Raw genomic sequence first — 27,752 nt, 5'->3', positions numbered from 1 at the left:
AGTACACAATATCAAATACACTACATTAGGTGTGCTGCAGGTGAAGTTACCTGGGATCTTGTAGTGTCGATCAGAGTTCGAGATCTTTATTTTGTCCGTAGTCAGTATGTGCGGGCAGGTTTTGCACCTCTTCTGTCCACATGGAAATGTTCCTTTGTTAGTTGGAGGTGACAGTGAGCTGCTAATAATCATATTCCTGAGGTTTCGTGGCTGTCTGTAACACAGGAGAGGGGGTTCTGGAAATATGGATTTTAGATGGTTGTCTTTTTGCAGTAGTGGAAATTCCTCTCAGCGTCTCCAGGTGGGGGTTATATGTGACAACCAGGGGCACCCGAGTGTTCTCCTGTTTGGTATTGTATTTTAATAACTCTGATCTTGGTGTTCTGGTGGCCCTGGTGATTTGGTTATCAATTGTTCTTGGATGGTAGCCCTGCCTCAAGAATGTGTTTTTGAGGCCCCCAATGTGCTTGTCTCTGTCCACCGGGTCTGAACATATGCGATGGTATCTGATGGCTTGGCTGTAGACAATGGATTTCTTTATGTGTTTCGGATGAAAGCTATCCCATCTTAGGTAGGTAGGGCGGTCAATCGGCTTCTGATACAGTGATGTCTCAATTTTGTTGTCCTGTATCTTGATGACTGTGTCTAGGAAGTTTATTTCTGAGAAGGAGTGATTGAGCGTCAGGTTGATGGTGGGATGGAACTGGTTGAATTGTTCATGGAAGGTTTTCAGCTGTTGTTCAGACCCAGTCCAAATGATTAAGATATCGTCAATGAAACGGTAGTAGGCCAGAGGCCTGGTGGTGCAGGTGGATAGGAAGTTACTCTCAAGCTTGGCCATGAAGAGATTAGCGTACTGTGGCGCCATTTTGCTCCCCATTGCAGTGCCAGTCTGCTGTAGGTAGATGCAGTCACCAAAAGAGAAGTAATTGTGGGTGAGGATGAATTTTGTGAGTTTCACCACAGCTTCAGCATTCATACCTTGTCTTTCCATGAAAAACTGGCAGGCGTTTACACCATTAGCAGCTCACTGTCACCTCCAACTAACAAAGGAACATTTCCATGTGGACAGAAGAGGTGCAAAACCTGCCCGCACATACTGACTACGGACAAAATAAAGATCCCGAACTCTGATCGACACTACAAGATCCCAGGTAACTTCACCTGCAGCACACCTAATGTAGTGTATTTGATATTGTGTACTAAGTGTCCTGAGGGCCTGTTTGTAGGTGAGACAGGACAGTCACTTAGGATGAGGATGAACTCACACAGACATACGATTAGAGAGCAAAGAATGGACCTCCCGATGCCAAAACACTTCTGTAATCAAAATCATAATATGACCCAGGATATGAAGATCCTGGTACTAAGGGGGAATTTCAGAGATAGAAAAGATCGCCTCATATGGGAATTTAAACTTATGACGACCCTTTGCACTCTCCAACAAGGTTTAAACAGGGCCCAGGGTTTTATGGCCTTTTATAACCACTAGACACCACGTCACTGATCAAAGAAGCCATAAACCCAGAGAACTTTCCTGCGAACTGATATATATGTGTTTTTTTTAAAACTGTTTATGTTCTGTTTTCCATCTATTTTGCATCTAACACTCCATTTTTCTGTATATATATGCCTACCTTCAGACATTGTGTTATACCATCCTGATGAAGGGACCTTTATAGTAGTCCCGAAAGCTCGATATGTCATCAAAAAACTTTTTGAGTTAGCCATTAAAAAAGGTATCAACTACTGAGGACTTCTCTCAGAAAATTTCTTTCAAATTGTACATAGTTTACCTTAAATAATGTTTGGAGATTTGGCTGTTTTTGTCTCATGCACATGACACTAACAGTGCATAGCAGTAAACAGATGCTGTAGGACTCCTTAAAGGGGTTGTCCCATCACAAGGATCCTATCTATACTGCTTGTTAATATGGATTTAAGACGTTTCCTAAATACTCAGCAAAACTGCTTTGTTTGTCCACTATCTTACTTTATTCAATTCATTGTTGACACAGCCCTTGACTTATCTGCTCATGAGTCAAGTGATGTATCTCCTGCTCTCAGGGGGGAGGGAGGAGGGGCTAAGTGCAGGGAGCGAGCCTGTGTATCTAGCTATTCCTGTGTCTACACCACATGACCTAGGTCCTGCTATCAGATAGGGGAGAGGAGCTGCTTTCATTTCTTCTGTTCTCCCAGTTATCAGGTTAGCTAATTCAATTGTGTTCATTATGGCAGAGACAGGCAGTCTCTGTATGTAACACAGAATGGAGTTGGTCCTGCCTGTACTTCATAGTCCAATATGGGTGGGCGGAGCTACATGCTGATTTGGGGGCGGAGCTAAACTGCAGGTTGCATGTGAAACCCCACCCACCAAATGATGCAAGAAACCAGGAAGAAAGAAGATTTTACAGCAGTGAAGACTGCTGAGTATGCGACGTGGGAATACCCCTTTAATACTGCTTGTGCCCTGCCATGCAAGCTCATTCAGATGTCATATGAACTTGTAGGCAGAATATTGCTCTAGAGCAGGGGTCGGCAACCCCTGGCACGCGTGCCAAGACTGGCACGCGAGGCATATTTTGCTGGCACGGCAGCCAGCCTGCAACTTTCATACACTAATTGAGAGAGAGCGTCCTTTCAGTGCTCTGGTAGAGCTGCTGTGTAGGACACGCCCCCTTCTCTCACTGCCCACCAATCAGAGGTGAGCCTCTCACTGCACAGGCTAAGGGCTCCCTGGACCTGCTGCTACATGTGAGGAGGAGCTTCTGCCGTCTGTAGCCCTGAGGAGGAGAGGAAGCAAAGTGAAAGTAAAAACACCAGGTACGTGTGTTACTAACTATTCTCATTAATGTCAGGCATTTGGGGTTATTACTTTAGTTTTAGTAACTCCATGTGCCTCACATTAATAGCAGTTAACCCCATCATGTCCCTCACATTAACCCTGTGTGGCTCACATAAGGGTTACTGATATGTGAGACATATGGGGGTACTAATAATTACCTCCATATGTCTCACATATCAGTGTCCCTTATGTAAAGCACACAGGGGGTTAATGTAAGGGACATGATTTGGTTAACTGCTATTAATATGAGGCACATGGAGTTGTAACCTGCAATGCACATGACCAGACTCTTTATCTACAACTGTGGGTAAAAGTACAGACCTATATATTTCAATTGACCCATATATACAGCCATTCTTTTTGTGGCTGTGTATCTGGCCCAAATTGAAGAGCTGAAAACTATTGAGCAGGTCCTATATGTGTCCTATACATCCCCTATATTTGTCCTATACATCCCCTATATCTGTCCTATACATCCCCTATATCTGTCCTATACATCCCCTATATCTGTCCTATACATCCCCTATATCTGTCTGCATTTGCAGCCCTGTCAATTCATTTTAACATATAGGTCAGTGAAAACCACATCCGTGCCATTTGTATGCAGGAGGAGCAAGGCTGAGGCCCCACATTGCAGAAACGCAGCGTTTTTGTTGCAGATTTTGATGCGGTTTATTTCAACCAAAGCTAAAAATGGCTACAGAAGGAATGGGAAATATATAGGAAGCTTCTTATACGTCTCCCTTCTGCTCAATCCACTCCTGGCTTAGGCTCAGAAAAACACAGCAAAATATGTAACAAAAAAAGCTGTATTCCAACAACGTGGGGGCCTTAGGCTAAAGCCCCACGTTGCAGAAACAGCTTTTTTTCGTTGCAGATTTTGCTGGGGTTTTTTTTAGCCGAAGCCAGGAGTGTATTGAGCAGGAGGGAGACATATAAGAAGCTTCCTATATATTTCCCGTTCCTTTTCTAGCCATTCTTGGCTTTGACGGGAAAAAAACGCAGCTAAATCTGCAATAAAAAAAGCTGCATTTCTGTAATGTGGGGCCTCAGCCTTAGTGTGATTCTATTGGGTGGTGACACTGTAACTAGATGCAATTAAAGCCAAATCCAGTTCCTGGGCACCAGTGCATTCACTTTGTTGAAAGTGTGACACCCATTAATTCCTGGCTGGGGTTTTGCTGTTACTGCCCTGCCAGGAACTAAAAGTGACTGAAATTAATCTGCGTTTCACTTAGGGAGCGTTCACACTACCGTCGGTGTCCGACAGCTAGTGTCCACTGCCATAGGTATGACCTTACTCTGCTCCCAGTCACATACATTACCTCTAATTATGGGTTACACATGTACTTACATTGCTTCTAAAGGAAAAGAACATGTGTATCCAGGCAAATAGTGGTAAGTGCATGTGGCTGGGAGCACAGTATAACAGCACCTCTATGTTGTGGTTTGTGCTATATGACTTTAGTGTAGGTGTCGTCAGCTTTACAATTATTGCCCGGCACTCCGAGGACCTCATCTTTGATTTTTTAATTTAAATCGGCACGCCGAACAAAAAAGGTTGCCTACCCCTGCTCTAGAGTTTCATGTTAGTTCTTCTGTTATGAAATATATTTAGAATTTTTGAGACCTTTTATATAAATTTGCCAGTATATTCTCCTTTATACTTATCTTTTGCATTTTTTTTCCTTTATTCAATGATATCTTGCATGCAGAGTCCAATAGAACAGGTCACTAATTGTTTCTTTTTATTCACTTAGTAGGAACCTCATTCATGTCTATGGAAGCCCTCTTATGGTTCCATAGAAAATTAAATCATAATACGGCCTATGTATGAGCCCTAATAGTAATAGAAAGCATATATTTTGATCCTTAAAACTGAAAACGTAAATTGTTTGGGAATTGCAAGCTTTGCAATTTGGGGTATGGCCTTTAATGAGGAGGGCAAACCCCCGATTTAGAGCAGAAGTGAAAAGAGCAATGATGATGAGGAAAGCACCGGGGCCCAGGAAAAATAAGCAAGAGGAAGTGTGCGATTAGTTTATGCACAGACAACAGCAAGTATCAATATCCCATCTGGATGGGGAGTCAGGCCAGAGGAAGACTAAGTTGAGTTCCCAAGACAGTTGAGGAGCTGAACCCAATGGGAGGAGGAATGGGCAGCAGCAGGTGGCAACTCTTGGGAGCCAGTGAACAGAAACACTGTTGTGTGATGTACCCAAATATCACTGGAGGACTGTGCTGTCTCATGTTTTGAGTGAAAATAGAGGGAATCTCCCCTTGTACAGCTCAGGTGGCCAAAAACGGAGAAAACTTCTGCTGGGTACTGTTCTGTTTGGTAAACTGTTCATTCACGTTATACACTTATTAAATTTACAACCTGGTTGTTGTTGTTTTGTGTAACTTTGTACATGGTACAGGCCCATGGAGTACATTGTTGGAATATTTTAACATCTCTCTTTAGTTTATTCTGAAGATCACTTTTACAAATAAGTTTTTGGGGTTTGTAACACAAAAGTATGCAATACAGAAAGGCGAGATATGGCTACAGAGTTGTCCTTTATAGAACACTGTGCAGACTGTTTATTACCAAATACTACATGTATGCATCTTTTTGGTCTTGGGAGGACAACAACAATAGTCAATATCATCTTCACCAGATCATTAAGGATTTACCATTACCTTGCTAGAGTTCGGTAGCATCCCGAACGGGCCCTATTTACTTGCCAATCCTGGCTGGGCCGGGATCGGTAAGTGACACCGAGTATAATGATCGGCAGACCGGGAGAGGTAAGGGAACATAAAAAACACTGTTACTTACCTCTCCACGATCCTGCCAGGCCTCCTTCCTAGTTGTCTGACGTCTCTGACGTCACATAAACCCAGCCTGCTTCCCGGGTCATGTGACGTCCGACGTCATAGAAGAAGGACGGCAGCGGAGAAGACAACGTAGGAGCCGGGGGACAGGTAAGAAACAGTCATTTTTTATTTGGGATAATACTGTGTGCAGGGGCCACTAAGGGACATAATACTGTGTGCAGGGCCACTAAGGGACATAATACTGTGTGCAGGGGCCACTATGGGACATAATACTGTGTGCAGTGCTTACTAAGGGACATAATAGAGTGCGGAGGAGGGGGTCGGTTGAGGTCTTCGGTGTCGGTTGGGGGGGGGCATGTCAAAAGTTCGCCACAGGGCCCCGCTTACGCCACTGAATCCATACCAGCTGCATGGAGAATGTCAGAACTAGGCATTGTATCTAAGATATACTAGGAATAGTCATCGCCATGTTTAGTGCAGCAAACATAAACAGAAGCCTATTTGTTCCCATGGGAGTCATCTCTTGTATAATCCCTTGACCCATATCCCATAGATTTTAATGGTTTACAGTCAACTTTTGCTTTTTTCTGTTAATTTTGCTTTGTTGGAACAGTAAGTGTAAGAAATGTTTGCTGAAATGGCAATCTTTAGGCTAGATATATGGTCTATGAATTATAGATGGGGCATTTATGCTCTAAGAGCTGAAATTACGTTGATTTGCGGACGTGGCTTGGTTGGATAGACGGAGTACAGCTTTATCTCTATTCCTTAGGTTGCAGTTATATGTTGTTACAGCTGATTTTTATGTTTAGCAATTTACAAAAATTACTTCTTTTATATGTAATGTCTTAATTTTTTGTGTCTAAACACCCTAGTGTGTTAGGAGGCTCATTTGTAAAGATCCAATGTTAGAAGGTGAAAATTACGGTATATTCCCATCACTATCCTTCAAAACTTCTAGCGAAATGTTTGCAAACAAACATTATATTCTCAAAATGTCCCTGCCACTGGAATGCAGGGATTATAATGACTCATTAGACTAGGCTTGTAATTGGGGTTGAGCCGATCTTCAGATTTCAGGATCGTTTTTAAAATCCAATTTCCGATTATTTTCCATTCGAAATTCCAATCCTAATGCAAGTCAATGGGATTTTTTTAATAATCGGAGACTGGATTTTAAAAACGATCCTATTCACTACACAGCATGGAGTCTAAAAATTGAACCTCTGGCTACTTAGTCCCCCCCTGGTGTCCACTTACCTGCACAGATCGCTGCCACTCCCCGTTGTTCTTGCTCCTCTTCTCTCTTATTTACAGGCCTTCAGAGCACCGTGCGCGTCCGTGTCTCCCTAGGCTAGTGTTATAGGTGCTGGGAGTAGGCAGGGCTTGTTGTGGCTCGGGAGAGTGTGTGCAGGTACAGGGCGGGGAGACGTGAGTGCATCACTCACATCTCCCCCTCCCCCAGTACACGCCCGCACTCTCCTAAGCCACAAGCCCTGCCTTTTTCCTAGGTCTGTAACACTAACCTGGGAGCTAGGGGCGTGCACGGTGCGAGGAGGAGCAAGTACAATGGGGAGCGACAGCGGCAGCGGATCTGTGCAGGTAAGTGGACTATTCTGTTTCCTCCCTGCTGTGCTGTATACTGGACTCTGCTACATCTGCATTACTGTACATTGACTTGTCTATCTACTCTTCTGCTTTGCCCCTGCTTTACCGTATACTCTCAGATCTACATCAGGGATGAAGCAGAAGGGTAGATAGACAAGTCAATGTACAGTAATACAGATGTAGCAGAGTCCAGTATACAGCACAGCAGAGAGGAAACATGCTCCCATAGGAATGAATGGATGCAGCTGGTGCGCAGAGGGTTAAGCGGCCAGACACCGGTACAGACTGTGTACCGGCTGCATCCATTTATTCCTATGGGAATGTGCTATTCGAAATGGCAGTTTCGAATAGTACTCACTCATCTCTAGTAGCTAACAATGCTTAGCCAGTACCTCTGACCTCGATCCGCCTAAAAAGATTGGGATCGGAACTCCAATCACGATCGTGAAATTTACTCGATCGCCGATCGGAATCCAAACTTTTCCAATCCTGATCGCTCAACCCTACTTGTAATATAATAATTACATTAATAGTAATATACTGGGATATTGCAATTTATTCTATGGCCTAATTTATTAGTCTGCTCATGTTTCTATTTGTGTTGTAATACTGTACTTCAGACTTCAAATCAATACAGATAAATACATATATATGACTCCATTAGTTATTGGGTAGGAAAATCTGGGGAGGGGGAGTAGTGCACACCTCGCTTCACTCACTCTCAGCCGAGAATAGATACAGGGAGCAGTTGCAAGTTATTAAAAATGAAAAAAAAAAAAAGAAAAAAAGAACCACAAGCATTATAGCAATGCACGAGTACTATATACAGAGTAGAAATTGTCTTGTGTATAGCCTAAAGCATTAATATAGAAAATGCATTACTGAATATTGAAAAAAATTCCAAGTTGTGTTTTACATCTGTTTACCTGTCGTGTACAGTAATAGTAGTAGCCTAAACAGGTTAATATTACTTAATATATTGTAACATATGAAGCAAACAAGTGTTAATGTGTTTATTTCTTTCAAAAAAAATATTTATATATAAAGTAAACACACACATTCTGTGTATATCTCTCTATATTATAAAAATGAATTCATATATATATATATATATATATATATATATATATACACATACAGAATGTGTGTGTGTGTGTGTGTGTGTGTGTGTGTGTGTGTGTGTGTGTGTGTGCATGTGTATAGATATATAGATATTTTTTCATGTACAAATGAAAACTGAACTTAAGCCAGGTGTATGATTTTTTTTCTTCTGTACATAGATTTCATCTTTGTGTTATTTACAAAGTTAACCCTTCATTTCCTTCCAATAGGTGTCCTATGTTAAAGCTATTGACATCTGGATGGCTGTCTGTCTTCTATTTGTATTCTCCGCCTTACTGGAGTATGCAGCAGTCAACTTTGTATCCAGACAACACAAAGAGCTTTTACGATTTCGACGTAAGAGAAAGAAGGATAAGGTATTTTATCTTCATTATTTTCTATATTTGTCTTCTTACTGATCCCTCTTTTACAAAAAAAGGAAGATAGCAGTACAATAATAGCAATAGATAAGGGAAACTCCCAGGACTCGGACCAATAAGTCCTATAGCAAATAGTTCCAAGGAAGAGGCAACACTCCAAAAGTAAGAAGAGAAAAATTCTAAAGTGTTTTTATTCCTCCATTCTTTGACATTTCAGCTCTTAAATTGAGTCTTTCTCATGTAATACAATAGTGACATAAACAGGTTTATATAGCTAAAAGTAAGCATAATCCAAATAATTGGAGACATTACCAGTTATATCATACATGAATGTGTTGTAATATGTGCAATAACCAAAGTAGTGAAGGTATGTAAAATATAAGATGTATATATACAGTATAATGTATATACAGTCCTATGAAAAAGTTTGGGCACCCCTATTAATCTTAATAATTTTTAGTTCTAAATATTTTGGTATTTGCAACAGCCATTTCAGTTTGATCTATCTAATAACTGATGGACACAGTAATATTTCAGGAGTGGAATGAGGTTTATTGTACTAACAGAAAATGTTCGGGGGATATTGTCACTCCTTAGGGAGAGACCACCATATAGGTGTGTGGAGACTTGTTAAGCCTTTAGCACTCCACTTTGCAAGGAACTATGGGAAGAATATGCAAATCCGCCTTCCATGATGTAATTAGGAAGACAGTTGCTGCCTCATTGTTGCAAACCAATAGAGGGCGCTCACTGGAATGTGCAAGCCTGTCTTAAGACAGGATTCCAGTGAAATAACCCAATAATATATGATTAAGACAGGCTTGCACATTCCAGTGAGCGCCCTCTATTGGTTTGCAACAATGAGGCAGCAACTGTCTTCCTAATTACATCATGGAAGGCGGATTTGCATATTCTTCCCATAGTAACAGAAAATGTGCAATATGCATTAAACCAAAATTTGACCGGTGCAAAAGTATGGGCACCTCAACAGAAAAGTGACATTAATATTTAGTAGATCCTCCTTTTGCAAAGATAACAGCCTCTAGTCGCTTCCTGTAGCTTTTAATCAGTTCCTGGATCCTGGATAAAGGTATTTTGGACAAACAATTCAAGTTCAGTTAAGTTAGATGGTCGCCGAGCATGGACAGCCCGCTTCAAATCATCCCACAGATGTTCAATGATATTCAGGTCTGGGGACTGGGATGGCCATTCCAGAACATTGTAATTGTTCCTCTGCATGAATGCCTGAGTTGATTTGGAGCAGTGTTTTGGATCATTGTCTTGCTGAAATATCCATCCCCGGCGTAACTTCAACTTCGTCACTGATTCTTGAACATTATTCTCAAGAATCTGCTGATACTGAGTGGAATCCATGCAACCCTCAACTTTAACAAGATTCCCGGTGCCGGCATTGGCCACACAGCCCCAAAGCATGATGGAACCTCCACCAAATTTTACAGTGGGTAGCATGTGTTTTTCTTGGAATGCTGTTTCTTTTTGGACACCATGCATAATGCCTTTTTTATAACCAAACAACTCAATCTTTGTTTCCAAAATTAAGTTGGCTTCTCCAAATGTGCTTTTTCATACCTCAGGCAACTCTATTTGTGGCGTACGTGCAGAAACGGCTTCTTTCTCATCACTCTCCCATACAGCTTCTCCTTGTGCAAAGTGCGCTGTATTGCTGACTGATGCACAGTGACACCATCTGCAGCAAGATGATGCTGCAGCTCTTTGGAGGTGGTCTGTGGATTGTCCTTGACTGTTCTCACCATTCTTCTTCTCTGCCTTTCTGATATTTTTCTTGGCCTGCCACTTCTGGGCTTAACAAGAACTGTCCCTGTAGTCTTCCACTTCCTTACTATGTTCCTCACAGTGGAAACTGACAGGTTAAATCTCTGAGACAACGTTTTGTATCCTTCCCCTGAACAACTATGTTGAACAATCTTTGTTTTCAGATCATTTGAGAGCGGGCTGTCCATGTTCGGCGACCATCAAACTTAACTGAACTTGAATTGTTTTGTAGAAAGAAATAGTCCAAAATACCTTCATCCAGGATCCAGGAACTGATTAAAAGCTACAGGAAGCGACTAGAGGCTGTTATCTTTGCAAAAGGAGGATGTACTAAATATTAATGTCACTTTTCTGTTGAGGTGCCCATATTTTTGCACCGGTCAAATTTTGGTTTAATGCATATTGCGCATTTTCTGTTAGTACAATAAACCTCATTTCAATCCTGAAATATTACTGTGTCCATCAGTTATTAGATATATCAAACTGAAATGGCTGTTGCAAACACCAAAATATTTAGAACTAAAAATGATTAAGATTAATAGGGGTGCCCAAACTTTTTCATAGGACTGTATATATCTCAAACAAGAGTAGAAAAATAGAGCCGGCACATTGTATATAAAGTCTATATATATGGTGATAGGGGTACTTAGCTGTATCACTGATATTCAGGAGAGGATCCGGGGGCATGCAGGCAGCAGTATAAGAGAAGCAGCACACAGTCCGGATATAAAAACTCCTTTTATTGAACACAGTACAGACAGCAATGGGCCATTTCGTGCTTGCAGTGCTTCTACAGGCTCGCAGTATATTAAGTCAAAAAATATATCAGACAACAACAAATATAGAGTAAAAAGGGCCAAACTTGGAAGAGACTTCTATTTTCAATGTACAGAATTCTAGTTCCATCTGTGAAAATAAAAAGAAATATAAAAAATCATATAAATAAACAAGAACATGCAATCCAGGCGAAGGAGACAGCATCTAATTTCAAAGCTATATTACACAGGGGTAAATGAGTTCCTTTCTTCAGCATATGTACTAGCGGAAAACAAAGGAAAATTCACCAATATGTAGAAATGAAGATGTAGCCAAGCAACACCAAGTATTGGCCTACACATATGTCTTTGTACAAAAAAGCATGTGGCTACATATTCCACATACATTGTCAATCACTGTCCCCAGCGCCGCACCTCCCATGAGGCGACCTGAAGCGAGCTCTTCAGGCGGCGCTATGGCAGGGCCTCAGGGAGGGCGGCATTTTTGATTACCTAAGCCAGTCCAGGACAAGCTGTCCTGGACTGGCTTAGCACCGAGCGGTGGATTGGGGAGGCCGCTGAAGCAGCACTGCTCCAGCAGCCTCCCCTCACGCTCAGGCAGAGAGCAAGTCCTCTCCGTGCCTGCTCTCTGCCTGTGAACACCACTAAACCCCGCCCCCTTTTGTCGCTCTGCCCCTTCGCACTCCACCACGCCCCCTCCTCCCGGACGGGTGGGGGGGGGGCGGGAGCTTTCTGTAGTTCTCCTCGGGCGGCGAAAGGGGAAGGTTCACTCCTGACTGTCCCCTATAAGGCTCACAATCTACATTCCTTATCAGTATTATCTTTATAGCATGGGAGGAAATCAGACTACCTAGAAGAAACAAATGTTGTCCTTGGCTGAACACAAACCTAAGACTCCAGCGGTGGAAGGCTAACCACTGAGCCACCATTCTGCCGTATCTTCTTCTATACCACAAATTTGTTTTAGAACTCAGTATTCAGACAGGAAGACACAAAGGCTTTGCCCTTTTTTTTATTGCTGGAATATGATCTCCCATTGCTACTTCTTAGTTTTACCCTACTTCAGTGACCACATCCCCTTCTTCTGGTTGGTCTGTCAGTTTAGATTGAATGTCAAATCTCTTCTCGAGTCATTCACCTAATGTGTGTTAAAAGGGGTTGGCCACTTTCAGATCAATATTAAGAGACAAATGTTATTGTTTGTACAATAAAAAAATATACAATTTTCCAATATACTTTCTGTATCAGTTCCTCACGGTTTTCTAGATTTCGGCTTGCTGTCATTCATTCTGTTACTTCTAGAGGATAAAACTCTGACCATGGTCATGTGATTTACGGTCCATGGTCATGTGATTTATGGTCCATGGTCATGTGATGAGCACACAGGTGCACAACTGATTACCAGGCAGATGTCTGATTAATGTGCTGTGGCAGTTTTTTATCTTCTGGAAGTAACAGAACACATGACAGAAAGCAGAGATCTAGAAAACCATGATGAATTGATATAGAAAGTATATTGGAAAATTGTACAAATTTTTATTATACAATAACATTTGTCTCTCAATATTGGATTGAAAGTGGCCAACCCCTTTAAAGAATATAGCATCTCCTACTGCTCACTATGCTCACCATGTCTTCTTCCATAAAAGAAAATGCATAGGGTGAAAATATTTGATGAGCTAAATTAGCCTTATAAAATATGTCTAAGCTAATAAGTCACAAATAAAAAAACTAAAAAAGTTTAGCAGCCCAGTAACAGTAATGAATGGATGCCATGCCAAGGGCTCTAACCAAAACCCCTATAGTAGACAATTCAAAAGAACAAGCAGCGCTCCAGAACTGAGAAGCGAGAAAACAAAAGTGTTTTTATTCATCCATGTAATGATATTTCAGCTCTACAATAGAGGCTTTCTGAAGAAATACAATGGTGTCATACACAGGTTCTCATTGTGTGCATTATTCTGATCATTAGAATAATAATTAGTTATTACAATATGTCTTATACATGAATGTGTATAAATATATCAAATATTCAATAGAGTAAAGGTATGTGAAACAGTCACATTTAGATCACATATAAATGAAAATCGCTCTTTTACCATATAACAATTTGTTAATATAGAGAACAGTGAACTCATTCTAGTTAAATCCTTCATTTCATCTATGTACCATATATACTCGAGTATAAGCTGACCCGAATATAAGCCGAGGCCCCTAATTTTACCACAAAAAACTGGGAAAACATATTGACTCGAGTATAAGCCTGGGGGGAAATGCAGCAGCTACTGGAAAATTTCAAGAATTAAAATGGTTGGAGTTTTTGGGTGCAGTAGTTGCTGGGTGATGGATAAGGGGAGGGGGTGTTTTGGTTGTCTGTCTGGCCCTTCCCTGAGCTTGAGGAGTTTTTTTTTTTTTTCTTCCCCCACTTGGAATTCAGCCTGGCTGAATATAGCGTATCTGCAGTGCTCCTATTAACCCCTTCCCGACGGAACAGGAGCACTGTAGATACCCTATATTCAGTAGACACAGGGATGCCTAATGTGTATGTGTTTTGCAGTAATTTTCTACTTTTGTATGTATTCTAGGGAAAGGAGGGATTTAGAACTTTTATTTTTTTATTTTTTTAATCTTTTTTTTTTTTTTTTTTGCACTATTTTATGGGAGATTCTATACATTGATATTGTGGCTGGTCATAGGACCCCCCTCCTCCTAAAAAAAAATAAATAAAAAAAAATAAAAAATATCGAGTATAAGCCAAGGGGGGCTTTTTCAGCACAAAAACTGGGCTGAAAAATTTGGCTTTTACTCGAGTATATACATATACGTATATAAGTTCATGAAGCTGACCAATGTATAGATAGGGTGCCAATACATTTGGGCTTGTAGTACGCGTGTCTTAATCCTGTGATCATGTCTATGTGTATGTACCACGAGTGACGTGTTCTATGGCTCTGTCAATGGCCATCTTATTTAACCACTTCATGACCGGATACATTTCTGGGGGGTTTCATACATGCAGTTTTGAGATCTATAACCTTTTTTCTTTTTTGTCCATTTGGGTTATTCAAATCATGTTTGCGTCTTTTCCAGTGATACATAGGGTTTAATTTTTATGTAACTTTTGACTTTTGAACTATATAAACCTGCTTATGACTCTATTGTATTGCTTGAGAAAGACTGTAATAGAGCTGAAATGTCACTGCAAAGGTGAATAAAAACATTTGTTTTCTCACTTCTTAATTTTGGAGCGCTGCCTGTTCCTTGGAATCATCTTCATTTTTGTTATAATATTAAATAATGGTTCATGATAATGAAAGCAACAGAAAGACGTTGCATAGTTTTAGAAAAACCTAGCTACAACTATTTGAAGCTGATCATACTGGTTGTTATTGCTAACCAAGATACATATGAAAAGACGTCTTATAATTGTACGTATGTAAGACAATTAAGTTACTGGTTATTGGTTCTTTTTTGTTAAATATTAATGAAACTTAATTTCAATAGGAGCAGACTGCATCTGTTCCCTGTACACTGTAGCAGCTTGCAGCGCCAGATCAACAGATCTATGTGGGGTTTGGGTGTTGGACTCCCACAGATCAGATACTGATGATCTACTCTGTGGATTAGGACCAGAAAACTCCTTTAATTTCCAATGTTCCTGGGCTGATGTGACTGAATACAATTGTTATATATTTGCACAGTCTAAGGATTCCTCCACAAAAGAGTAACCTTGCATGCATTTACAGAACATATATGTCTATTTAGCGTATAATCGCTTATTCTTCATGCTAAAAAAAGCATCCTAACGTTAGCATACTATTGGAAAGCCATGTCGCATTCTTCTTTCTGCACATACTACCATGCAATTGATTTGTATTTAACAGACTGACACTCTGTCCTTGAAAATAATCACTAGAGAAATCTTTATAGCAGCTTTCTTATAGAAAGACCCAGCGAGATGCTATCAAGTGTTTAGTCAAAGGGTTATGATACAATACTCAAGAAATGAAAATTGTTTTCTCTAAATTGCTTTTTATCAAAATTCTACAGCTGAATAAAATATTGATCTGTTTAATATCAGGCAGTAGGCAGAGAAGAAGAGTGTGCAAACAGCAAGGGATTGTAGGAATCATATTGTATTATCATATGAAAATGTGAGACAGTGCCATGTATTGCAAGTATAGTCATTTTGAAGAATGAAAGAAACATAAAGTACTACTTTAAAGTGGTTATTTCAGACATGGTAGAACCACATGATATGTCCTTAAAAGGTACCCCATTTATAAGACCAATTTTTATAATTGAATTGTACATGTGAATAGAAGAAATTTGTTGGATATCTTATTTAAGAAATATGCTTCTTTCTCTACCTATGTTTCCTTCATCCCACCTTTCACTTTGACATTTTTCGCTATAGCATCCACAACCGTCCTTACCCTCACACACAGAAGTGTATGGATTTTATACTTCATTCTATGCAATGATAAAGTCTTATCTTGAAAGACATGGCAATATCAGATGGGTTCTCCTCCTCACAGCTTAAAGGGTTAAGAAGCTGCAGGCGATTCTGTATGTTTTTCAGAGGCCTCCTCATCACCTGTGTATAGACTTCTGTGTAGAATGGACTCAATCTGATAAGTTGGGAAGGAAACATAGGTTTCTCATATTTGCTTGTACTATTCATTTATAAAAGGATGCTTCCTAGTTGGAGGTATATTTCATTTTCTTCTTGATATGGGTTACTCCTCTGGAAAACAGGATCAGGGACGCAATCCCTTTGGCCCTTGTGAATGCAGAGGCGACTGCTCAGGTACATCTCTCGCCATTCATTCTTACTTAACCAACTCTTCATTCACAATGGCTGTATGACAGCCATTGTTTAACTCACCTTCTCTAGACAGGTTCAAGTCTCAAAGGTGGACCCTGAAGGCTAAAAAAACATTTATGGCATTTATATTTATGGCATCTATATTTCTACTTGCTACAGTTGTCTAGAGGTAAGACAACCTACTGCCCATTAAAAATTTGACTGTAAGAGGTGTCATATAAGACCACACAGATGTCTTTAAAGGAAATGCTGTCTCTGTAGAATAGAAATATGTACATAAATGTCTCACATACAGACACCTAATGACATGGATAAGGTCACTTAGAAGCAATGGTTTGAGCCATGGCCTAGGTTGGGTATACAGCAACTTGTTGGGTGAGACCAGAAGGCTGGGTGGGAATAGTACTGTAGTATTTTCAATGCTAAAAGCTCTCCTCCTGACCTGCTGCAGTGCTGAGGGGGCCTGCAGGGTTCCTAATGGTGGTGGCAGTGTTTCCTAGGAGGCATGTTTGAGTCTTTGTCAGTTGTCCTGAGCTTAATAGAGATTAGAGTGCCCATGATGGTCGTGCAGGAGACCAGAAGTTTTTGTAACTATGGTAATACACAGTTTTTATAATAGAACTAGGCTAATAAGCCATTATCACTGTAGGCTGGGGCTGAGCTAGTAAATGGTACACTCTTTTTACAGTCTGCATTTCCCTTGCTGGGACAGTCTTCTCCATAGTTAGTGTGCAATACCTTCTCATAAAGTTCATAAAGTCTCAAGAGGTTCCCACTGTGGAGTGAAGATACTCAGGTTTCCATGTCTGTTCTGAGGCGCAGGCAGGAAGGTTGCTCTGAGGCCCATATAACACTTATCTTCAGATTCCTATTGGGCACACTTATCTCTGTTTCACAAGCTCAGCAGGGACTAGTCCTGTTTTGTGACTGTTGACTGATGTGGGACTGGCCTAGATGAAGCTTCTCCAGGCTAACTTTGGCTCTGGCTCAGTCACAATAAACTTCATTTGTTGGGGTAAACTTTAATTTCATGAGGTTTGCTCTATCACTGTTCCTTTTTTCCAGTTACTTACTTCAGCTTAGGCCACTGTATTTGACTATTATGTGAAATAAAAAATCCTGCTTAGCATAGACATATACAGTAAGTATGTAATGAAATGCGGCTTCTAAAAGAGGCATAGTGGGAAGCTGCTACTAAAGCAATTTCCTGATCTTTACAGAGGAGTGTAGGACTAAAGTAGCAGATGTGTTTTATGTATGTACAAAGAGGTAATGGGGGAATTTATCAGTCTAGTTATGCCAGTTTTACCAAAAAGATGTACCACTTTAGAGAAAAGTAGGTAGGTTAGCAAGGTGGGCCAAGGCAGGGATGCTTCAGCCAGACAGATTGAATATAAATCTGTGCTGGTATTAATAAATTCCGCCCAGTATATAAAGTATTATAGAAAAGACAGATGCATGATAGTCTTCATATCAAATAATGTATGTCCTTGACACAAGTGCTTATGTTGCAGGTTAATATACATTTACAGCATCCTTATCATCTTACTTAGAATGATTCAGTCTAATAATTTTCTGACTTAAAGACGCAAGCATTTATTTTAAGAATAATTGTGCAATTGTGTTACCAAAATGCCATATTTATTCGTTTAATAGTATAGATGCGTATGCTTACTACTGAGTTCTATGTGACAAATCATTTGCGTATGATCTATGTGACTACTATACGGTATATATTGTACAATGTATAGTGTGACAACAGGTTTTATATCTGGTTTAGTAGCATTTCAATTCATTTTTGATTTCTTTTGTTTGCCTTAATTTTCTGTTGTAATGTTAGAATGTTAAGCCAGTGCCTGGTGAACATGAGAACCTAGGCAATTTGCGTTGTAGCAATGGCATGAGAAGTGCGGGACCAACATATGGGACACTGGCTCAAGTCAACAGTGCAAATTTCAGGGTAAATTATGTGTATAATGGATCTGTGAAAATCCAAGAAAAATGAATGAAGGTTTTAGCTGGTCATAACCTTCATTGCTTTCCATATGTGCTGCTCTTAATACCAAGGTACCTGTCCTGTTAAGTTCTCCATTACAAACTTTATAAAATTGTTATCAGTACAATTTAGTATTTAGTGTATAAAGAGTATTTAGTAGGTATACTGTATATGCTAAGCACCTCACACAATTCTAGCTTTATTACTCCCCAGATATCCCCAGCGATATCCCATTCACTTATTCTGTACTGTAAAATGTCGCAAATTTTCCCGTGGTGTTTCCACTGTCGGCAAAACGCGATGTTTCCGTCCTTAGGGCCCCAGCCTTAGTCACACTTTCTGCATCTTTGCCTGGCAAGGGAGGAGGTTGATTGGAAAAGGGGCAAAACTTGCCAAAAATGGAGCTGCTAAAGATGTGCTACAAATACACCAACTAATAGGTGGTGTAAAGTAATTCTAGAGGGTTTAGTCAGATTTTTTATTCAGCATCAGACACTGTGATAAATCTGATGCAGTTTAAGACCATGTAGTCCAAATTTGCACTGTATTACTTTTGGACGCTATTACTAAATCTTCCCCAGTTACTAGTAATCCTACAGCTAGGAAACATTACATTTTTTTTTAATTAATATGTTTGCACATTAGATAAAACTGTATTATATTGCCATTAAAGGGTTGATCTACACAGAACATATATTACCTGTATGACTCAATTAGCTGTGTCATGACAGAGGGCCCATTGGGGTTCAACCTCTATCCAATGCCAAGAACAAGGGACTCAAAGCCTACAACCCTTCAATCTCAAACATTATTTATAATTCCATACTGCCAAACGATAAGCTCTATTACATATAGGATAGAGAACACAAAAAAATAACTTTTACAAGAAAATAATTTTCCCTGCAAAGCAGCAGAGGGCACAAGAGGCTAATGTATAAATCTGAAATGTCTGTTTCCAAGTGATCCGGTTATTTCTCTAGCTCATGTAGATGAATTTTTATGAGATCTTTGCCACTTATGACTTTTACAGGAGAGGTACCTTATGGCTCCTTAGAAAAGATCTATGCTTTTGTCTTTAGGCATTCCTGTAACCGCTTTAGCCGTGTCTTTGCTTTAATACCCTAATAAATGTATTTGTTGTTTCTTGAAGCTATAGCAGCATTTGTGAATGTTACCTGTAACGTGTATCAGAAACAAATTGCCCAATGCTGTGGAGACCAATACTGAAGAATATGCTGTGTTATTCACTTGTATTACCTTCTAAAAGAAGGAATATAACATATAATGATATTTTACTGTTTACATTTTTTTCTGACATCGGATTGACCTTGATCTTTACAGTCCTATGAAAAAGTTTGGGCACCCCTATTAATCTTAATCATTTTTAGTTCTAAATATTTTGGTGTTTGCAGCAGCCATTTCAGTTTGATATATCTAATAACTGATGGACACAGTAATATTTCAGGCAGTGGCGTAACTAGGAATGGCGGGGCCCCGTGGCGAACTTTTGACATGGGGCCCCCACGACACCGAAGATCTCGACCGAGTCCCTCCTACGCATTCCTGCGCGCTCTATTATGACCAATAGTGGTCCCTGCACACAGTATTATGTCCATAGTGGCCCCTGCACACAGTATTACATACTTCCCAACCGTCCCGATTTCCGCGGGACATTCACGATTTGGGTGACATGTCCCGGTTGGAGGGAGGTATGTCCCGATTTCAACTCAGATCTGCGAGGACGCAGATCTGAGTTGAACACATATGCGGCTGAAGCAAGGAGCTGACACAGGTCAGCTCCTCGCTTCGCCGCTGCGCGCCTCTCTCGCTGACACATATGCGGCTAAAGTGAGAAGCTGACCTGTGTCAGCACCTCGCTTCGCCGCCGGCTCCTGGCTTGTAGACGCGATGTGGCTGTGCGCCTCTCTCGCTGACACATATGTGGCTGAAGCGAGGAAGCCAGTAGCCAGCGGCAGCGGCGAAGCGAGGACCTGACACAGGTCAGCTCCTCGCTTCAACAGCATATGTGTCAGCGAGAGAGGCGCGCAGCAGCGAAGCGAGGAGCTGACCTGTGTCAGCTCCTTGCTTCAGCTGCATATGTGTCAGCGAGAGAGGCACGCAGAGAACAGCAAGGGAGCGGAGGAGAAGGTAAGTTTAATGTGGAGGTGGAACGTGAATCTGGGGGAGGGACGGCATGACACTGGGGGCAGAGATGGAGAGGACGGCATGACACTGGGGGCAGAGATGGAGAGGATGGCATGACACTGGGGGCAGAGATGGAGAGGACGGCATGACACTGGGGGCAGAGATGGAGAGGACGGCATGACACTGGGGGCAGAGATGTGGGGACATGAATCTGGGGGCAGAGATGGGGGGACATGAATCTGGGGGCAAAGATGGAGGGACATGAATCTGGGGGCAGAGATGGAGGGGACATGAATCTGAGGGCAGAGATGGGAGGACATGAATCTGGGGGCAGAGATGGGGGACATGAATCTGGGGGCAGAGATGGAAGGGGGACATGAAACTGGGGGCAGATGAAGGGTGTATATGAAACTGGGGGAGAGATAGAGGGGGGACATATAATAATTTACGGGTGACTGTAGGAGGATTATACTGTGTACGGGCACATGAAAAATTAACGAGTGGGCGGAGTCAACACAAAAGTGGGTGGGGCTAAATATGCCGCAGCGCGCGTTGTCCTTCTTTCAGTTCTTCAAAAGTTGGGAGGTATGGTATTATGCCCCATAGTGGCCCGTGTATACAGTATTATGTCCCATAGTGGCCCCTACAGGACTAAATACTGTCACGTCACCTGCTGACCGCTATACCAGGACAATTGTGGATAAAAAATCTGGTCATGTGCATTACAATTTAGTAGCTCCATGTGCCTCATATTAATAGCAGTTAACCCCATCATGTCCCTCACATTAACCCTTGTGTACCTCACATAAGAGTTACTGATATGTGAGAGACATGGAGGTAATAAGAAAGTATCTTCATTATTATTACCCCCATATGTCTCACATATTAGTAACTCTTATGGTGAGGCACACAGGGGTTAATGTGAGGGACATGATAGGGTTAACTGCTATTAATATGAGGCACATGGAGTTACTAAAACAAAAGTAATCACCCCTGATATTAATAAGTATAGTAACCCCAGTATGTACCTGTTACCTGCTATTAATAAGTATAGTAACCCCAGTATGTACCTGTGTACCTGACATTAATAAGTATAGTAACCCCAGTATGTACCTGTGTACCTGACATTAATAAGTATAGTAACCCCAGTATGTACCTGTAGACCTGATATTAATAAGTATAGTAACCCCAGTACGTACCTGTGGACCTGATATTAATAAGTATAGTAATCCCAGTATGTACCTGTGTACCTGATACTAATAAGTATAGTAATCCCAGTATGTACCTGTGTACCTGATATTAATAAGTATAGTAACCCCAGTATGTACCTGTGTACCTGACATTAATAAGTATAGTAATCCCAGTATGTACCTGTAGACCTGATATTAATAAGTATAGTAACCCCAGTATGTACCTGTGTACCTGATACTAATAAGTATAGTAATCCCAGTATGTACCTGTAGACCTGATATTAATAAGTATAGTAACCCCAGTACGTACCTGTGGACCTGACATTAATAAGTATAGTAACCCCAGTATGTACCTGTAGACCTGATATTAATAAGTATAGTAACCCCAGTATGTACCTGTGGACCTGATATTAATAAGTATAGTAACCCCAGTATGTACCTGTGTACCTGACATTAATAAGTATAGTAACCCCAGTATGTACCTGTGTACCTGACATTAATAAGTATAGTAACCCCAGTATGTACCTGTAGACCTGATATTAATAAGTATAGTAACCCCAGTATGTACCTGTGTACCTGATATTAATAAGTATAGTAACCCCAGTATGTACCTGTGTACCTGACATTAATAAGTATAGTAACCCCAGTATGTACCTGTAGACCTGATATTAATAAGTATAGTAATCCCAGTATGTACCTGTAGACCTGATATTAATAAGTATAGTAACCCCAGTATGTACCTGTGTACCTGATACTAATAAGTATAGTAATCCCAGTATGTACCTGTGTACCTGATATTAATAAGTATAGTAACCCCAGTATGTACCTGTGTACCTGACATTAATAAGTATAGTAACCCCAGTATGTACCTGTAGACCTGATATTAATAAGTATAGTAACCCCAGTATGTACCTGTGTACCTGATATTAATAAGTATAGTAACCCCAGTATGTACCTGTGTACCTGATACTAATAAGTATAGTACCCCCAGTATGTACCTGTGTACCTGACATTAATAAGTATAGTAACCCCAGTATGTACCTGTGTACCTGACATTAATAAGTATAGTAACCCCAGTATGTACCTGTGGACCTGATATTAATAAGTATAGTAACCCCAGTATGTACCTGTGTACCTGACATTAATAAGTATAGTAACCCCAGTATGTACCTGTGTACCTGACATTAATAAGTATAGTAACCCCAGTATGTACCTGTAGACCTGACATTAATAAGTATAGTAACCCCAGTATGTACCTGTGGACCTGATATTAATAAGTATAGTAACCCCAGTATGTACCTGTAGACCTGATATTAATAAGTATAGTAACCCCAGTATGTACCTGTGTACCTGATACTAATAAGTATAGTACCCCCAGTATGTCCTGTGTACCTGATATTAATAAGTATAGTAACCCCAGTATGTACCTGTTACCTGATATTAATAAGTATAGTAACCCCAGTATGTACCTGTGGACCTGATATTAATAAGTATAGTAATCCCAGTATGTACCTGTGTACCTGACATTAATAAGTATAGTAACCCCAGTATGTACCTGTAGACCTGATATTAATAAGTATAGTAACCCCAGTATGTACCTGTAGACCTGATATTAATAAGTATAGTAACCCCAGTATGTACCTGTGTACCTGATACTAATAAGTATAGTACCCCCAGTATGTCCTGTGTACCTGATATTAATAAGTATAGTAACCCCAGTATGTACCTGTTACCTGATATTAATAAGTATAGTAACCCCAGTATGTACCTGTGGACCTGATATTAATAAGTATAGTAACTAGAGTTGAGCGAGTACTGTTCGGATCAGCCGATCCGAACAGCACGCACGCATTGAAATCAATGCACGCAGCCGACACGCGGCGGGTTAAGCGGCCGGCTGCCGTCAAACCAGAAGCACCAGGTGCTTCCATTCATTTCAATGCGTGCGTGCTGTTCAGATCGGCTGATCCGAACAGTACTCGCTCAACTCTAATAGTAACCCCAGTATGTACCTGTTACCTGATATTAATAAGCCTAGTAACCCCAGTATGTACCTGTGGACCTGTTTTCTTTCTTTAGTTTCATTTTCCTGGAGCAGCTTCTTCTTCTTCTCATCTTGTGTGCAGGACGGCAGGGATAAGCCCCGCCTCCTGGGCTCTCCTCAGCCCTCTCATTGGTGGGCAGAGGACAGGCAGAGAAAGGGAAGGGGAGAGGGGGGAGAGGGGGAGCGTCCTGAAGCGCTGAGAGGAGCCAGACCTGCAGCTCCTGTGTGTCAGCCGTTGCTGCAACTTTGGGGCCCCCTGTTGGTGGAAAGTATTCCACCAAAAGGGGGCCCCGATCATTATACTCAGGGGTCCGAAAAGACCTCCGAGAATAATGATAGCAGCGGTAGCAGCTGTCACGGGGCCCCTGATGTCCCGGACCCTGTGGCAGCTGCCTCTGCTGCTATGGTGGTAGTTACGCCACTGATTTCAGGATTGAAATGAGGTTTATTGTACTAACAGAAAATGTGCAAAATGCATTAAACCAAAATTTGACCGGTGCAAAAGTATGGGCACCTCAACAGAAAAGTGACATTAATATTCTGTAGCTTTTAATCAGTTCCTGGATCCTGGATGAAGGTATTTTGGACCATTCCTCTTTACAAAACAATTCAAGTTCAGTTAAGTTTGATGGTCGCCGAGCATGGACAGCCCACTCTCAAATGATCTGAAAACAAAGATTGTTCAACATAGTTGTTCAGGGGAAGGATACAAAAAGTTGTCTCAGAGATTTAACCTGTCAGTTTCCACTGTGAGGAACATAGTAAGGAAATGGAAGACCACAGGGACAGTTCTTGTTAAGCCCAGAAGTGGCAGGCCAAGAAAAATATCAGAAAGGCAGAGAAGAAGAATGGTGAGAACAGTCAAGGACAATCCACAGACCATCTCCAAAGAGCTGCAGCATCATCTTGCTGCAGATGGTGTCACTGTGCATCGGTCAACAATACAGCGCACTTTGCACAAGGAGAAGCTGTATGGGAGAGTGATGAGAAAGAAGCCATTTCTGCAAACACGCCACAAACAGAGTCGCCTGAGGTATGCAAAAGCACATTTGGACAAGCCAGCTTCATTTTGGAAGAAGATCCTGTAGACTGATGAAACAAAGATTGAGTTGTTTGGTCATACAAAAAGGCGTTATACATGGCGTCCAAAATAAACAGCATTCCAAGAAAAACACTTGCTACCCGCTGTAAAATTTGGTGGAGGTTCCATCATGCTTTGGGGCTGTGTGGCCAATGCCGGCACCGAGAATCTTGTTAAAGTTGAGGGTCGCATGGATTCCACTCAGTATCAGCAGATTCTTGAGAATAATGTTCAAGAATCAGAGACGAAGTTGAAGTTACGCCAGGGATGGATATTTCAACAAGACAATGATCCAAAACACCGCGCCAAATCGACTCAGGCATTCATGCAGAGGAACAATTACAATGTTCTGGAATGGCCATCCCAGTCCCCAGACCTGAATATCATTGAACATCTGTGGGATGATTTGAGAGCGGGCTGTCCATGCTCGGCAACCATCAAACTTAACTGAACTTGAATTGTTTTGAAAAGAGGAATGGTCCAAAATACCTTCATCCAGGATCCAGGAACTGATTAAAAGCTACAGGAAGCGACTAGAGGCTGTTATCTTTGCAAAAGGAGGAGCTACTAAATATTAATGTCACTTTTCTGTTGAGGTGCCCATACGTTTGCACTGGTCAAATTTTGGTTTAATGCATATTGCACATTTTCTGTTAGTACAATAAACCTCATTTCAATCCTGAAATATTACTGTGTCCATCAGTTATTAGATATATCAAACTGAAATGGCTGCTGCAAACTCCAAAATATTTAGAACTAAAAATGATTAAGATTAATAGGGGTGCCCAAACTTTTTCATAGGACTGTAACACTTTATAATAAAATTGTGAAAAAATAATAATTTTTTGTGACAAGTGAGATTAAGAGCTTGTTCACATTGTCGTATTAAACCCTTCCAATACTTACCGAAACTGAAATGTTGACAGCCACAGGGTCCATTCACACTGATGCAAATTCTGTGTCAGAATTTGCGCCAGAAAACTCTGTGTGAATGGACCCTAAGGATGATGGGTTTTTTTCTTTGGGGCACAGATGGAATTTAACAGAGGAATTATCTTTCAACTTTTTACAGACAGAAGTGCTGAGTCTCTGCAATATGGGGCTTTAGCCTGAGGGTGTGTTACACAGAGATAGGAGATCAGGATCTCGTCTTCTATGTATGCGCTATTTCTTGGAGACATAAAAGCAGCTAATGTACTTTCCACCCACGTTGGAGTTGAACCCATGGAAGATTGAAAGCTGGAGATGGACCCCATTAGGTCAGATTTATTACAATGTTCTAAAATGGTCTTGTCCATAGTAACCAATCACAAAGCAGCTGCCATGCTTAATGAGCAGAATACAGACTGAAAGCTGCGCTGTGATTGGTTGCTATGGGCAACTATGGCAGTTTTACTTTTAGATCATTTTAATAAATCTATCTCAGTGTTTATTTGTAGTCTGTAACCATGGAAACACATAGGAATTGTTTACTCAAGATGCACCAAGTGTACATACTCTATAGGCTAGGCCTGGTTCACAACTGCATTGGGATTTCCACTTGGGGACCCCTGAATGGAAACCTATATGCATTAAAAAGTGGTTACCTATGGAAACTACACAGACACCATAGACTATAACGGGTCCGTGTGTGGTTTCACCTTATAGTCTATGGGATCTGCAGGTTACTGCATTTTAATGTGTGTAAGTTTCCGTTCAGAGGGGTCCCCAAGCGGACTCCACGAATGGAAACCTTAACGCAGATGTGAATGGAGCCTAAGTTTAACACTTCAAAAATTGTACTTGCCCCTGACGGACGTGAAAAAGGCCCTGATATTCTGGATATTTATGGTGATGACTAGAGATGAGTGAACACTGTTCGGATCAGCCGTTCCGAACAGCACGCTCCCATAGAAATGAATGGAAGCACCTGTGACTTACACTTTGCCGGCGGCTGGTCGCCGTGCCAGCTGCTTCCATTCATTTCTATGGGAGCGTGCTGTTCGGAACGGCTGATCTGAACAGTGTTCGCTCATCTCTAGTGATGACGGATCACAGTCTGACCAGGATGCTATCTTCTGACATATCTTCATGAGAACCTACTAACCAATTAAACCAAATTCGATGTATTATTATATTTATTTCTAAAGCAAAAATTATTTTTTTTTATTCCGATGACATGTCCCTAACTCAAGAAACCAAGCAATCCATCTGACTAAAATATTTCTAACCCTGTCATTGCAGGATGATGATGTGAGAGAAAGTCGTTTCAGCTTTACAGCTTATGGTATGGGACCTTGCCTACAAGCAAAAGATGGAGTGACTCCAAAGGGACCCAACCCAGCACCTGCAGCACCAAAAACCCACGAAGAGATGAGAAAAGTGTTCATTGACAGAGCTAAAAAGATAGATACAATTTCTCGAGCTTGCTTCCCACTGGCCTTTTTGATATTCAACATCTTCTACTGGGTGATCTACAAAATTCTACGACATGAGGACATTCACCAGCAGCAGGATTAAGAGACTAAATGCTGGTATGTCAACAGTAGGGTTGTACAGAAAAGTATAGAGATCAATATCCTAATTCCATTCTCCCTAATAGATATGAAGCGTTTCAACATCAAACAAACAAAAAAAAATCATACAAAAGTATCAACACTCTCAGTCTGATGGTACAAACACAGCTACAATATACTGCCAACTGTTTTACAGGTTGTTACTCAGAGGTGACAGTACACAAAGCTTACTGTTTTTTAAGTGAATTTGTTTACTAGTATACACAACAGGACCAAATAGTTACATTGGTTGTAGATTTTACAGTGACCACAAATTTATTTACATTTTTATTTCAAATTTGTGAAATGTTTTAACTTCTATTTTTGTGTAGTAAATTGCTATTTTTTAAGTATAATTAATGTCACATTTTGTACAAGAACATCAATGCTAAAATAAGGCAAAACGATAATCTATCTGCTTACCCATCATTGAATATAGAAGGATAAAAATAAAACCTAGTGAACATTAAAGCCCACGATTCATGGTCTCAATTCGAGCCTTGTCCACTGAGATCCCATCTGCAGTGAAACTTACTGCACCATTAGAAAAAGCCTAGTTACCTCAGTTGTGGTATTGGGAGCTATTAGTTGTGTGTATGAGAGCAATAGG

At 40.9% G+C, this 27,752-nt stretch overlaps 1 protein-coding gene across 2 annotated transcripts in view; it reads left to right on the top strand.

Moving 5' to 3' along the window:
* GLRA3 (glycine receptor alpha 3) overlaps positions 1-27,540 on the top strand; it is a 169,678-nt gene extending 142,138 nt beyond the window's left edge. Inside the window, exons 8-10 of one of the 2 annotated variants that reach the window (XM_075258378.1) lie at positions 8,605-8,751; positions 17,993-18,112; positions 26,832-27,540. In XM_075258378.1, the coding sequence (XP_075114479.1) occupies positions 8,605-8,751; positions 17,993-18,112; positions 26,832-27,107 (543 nt within the window). In that variant the 3' untranslated portion in view covers positions 27,108-27,540. The remainder of the gene's footprint in view (positions 1-8,604; positions 8,752-17,992; positions 18,113-26,831) is intronic. The other variant, XM_075258387.1, reaches the window with a different exon arrangement.
* The last annotated feature ends 212 nt before the right edge of the window (positions 27,541-27,752 follow it).

Source organism: Leptodactylus fuscus, chromosome 1 (assembly GCF_031893055.1).
Source record: "Leptodactylus fuscus isolate aLepFus1 chromosome 1, aLepFus1.hap2, whole genome shotgun sequence".
Classification (NCBI taxonomy): domain Eukaryota; kingdom Metazoa; phylum Chordata; class Amphibia; order Anura; family Leptodactylidae; genus Leptodactylus; species Leptodactylus fuscus.
This window is presented reverse-complemented; position numbering and strand designations above follow the sequence as displayed.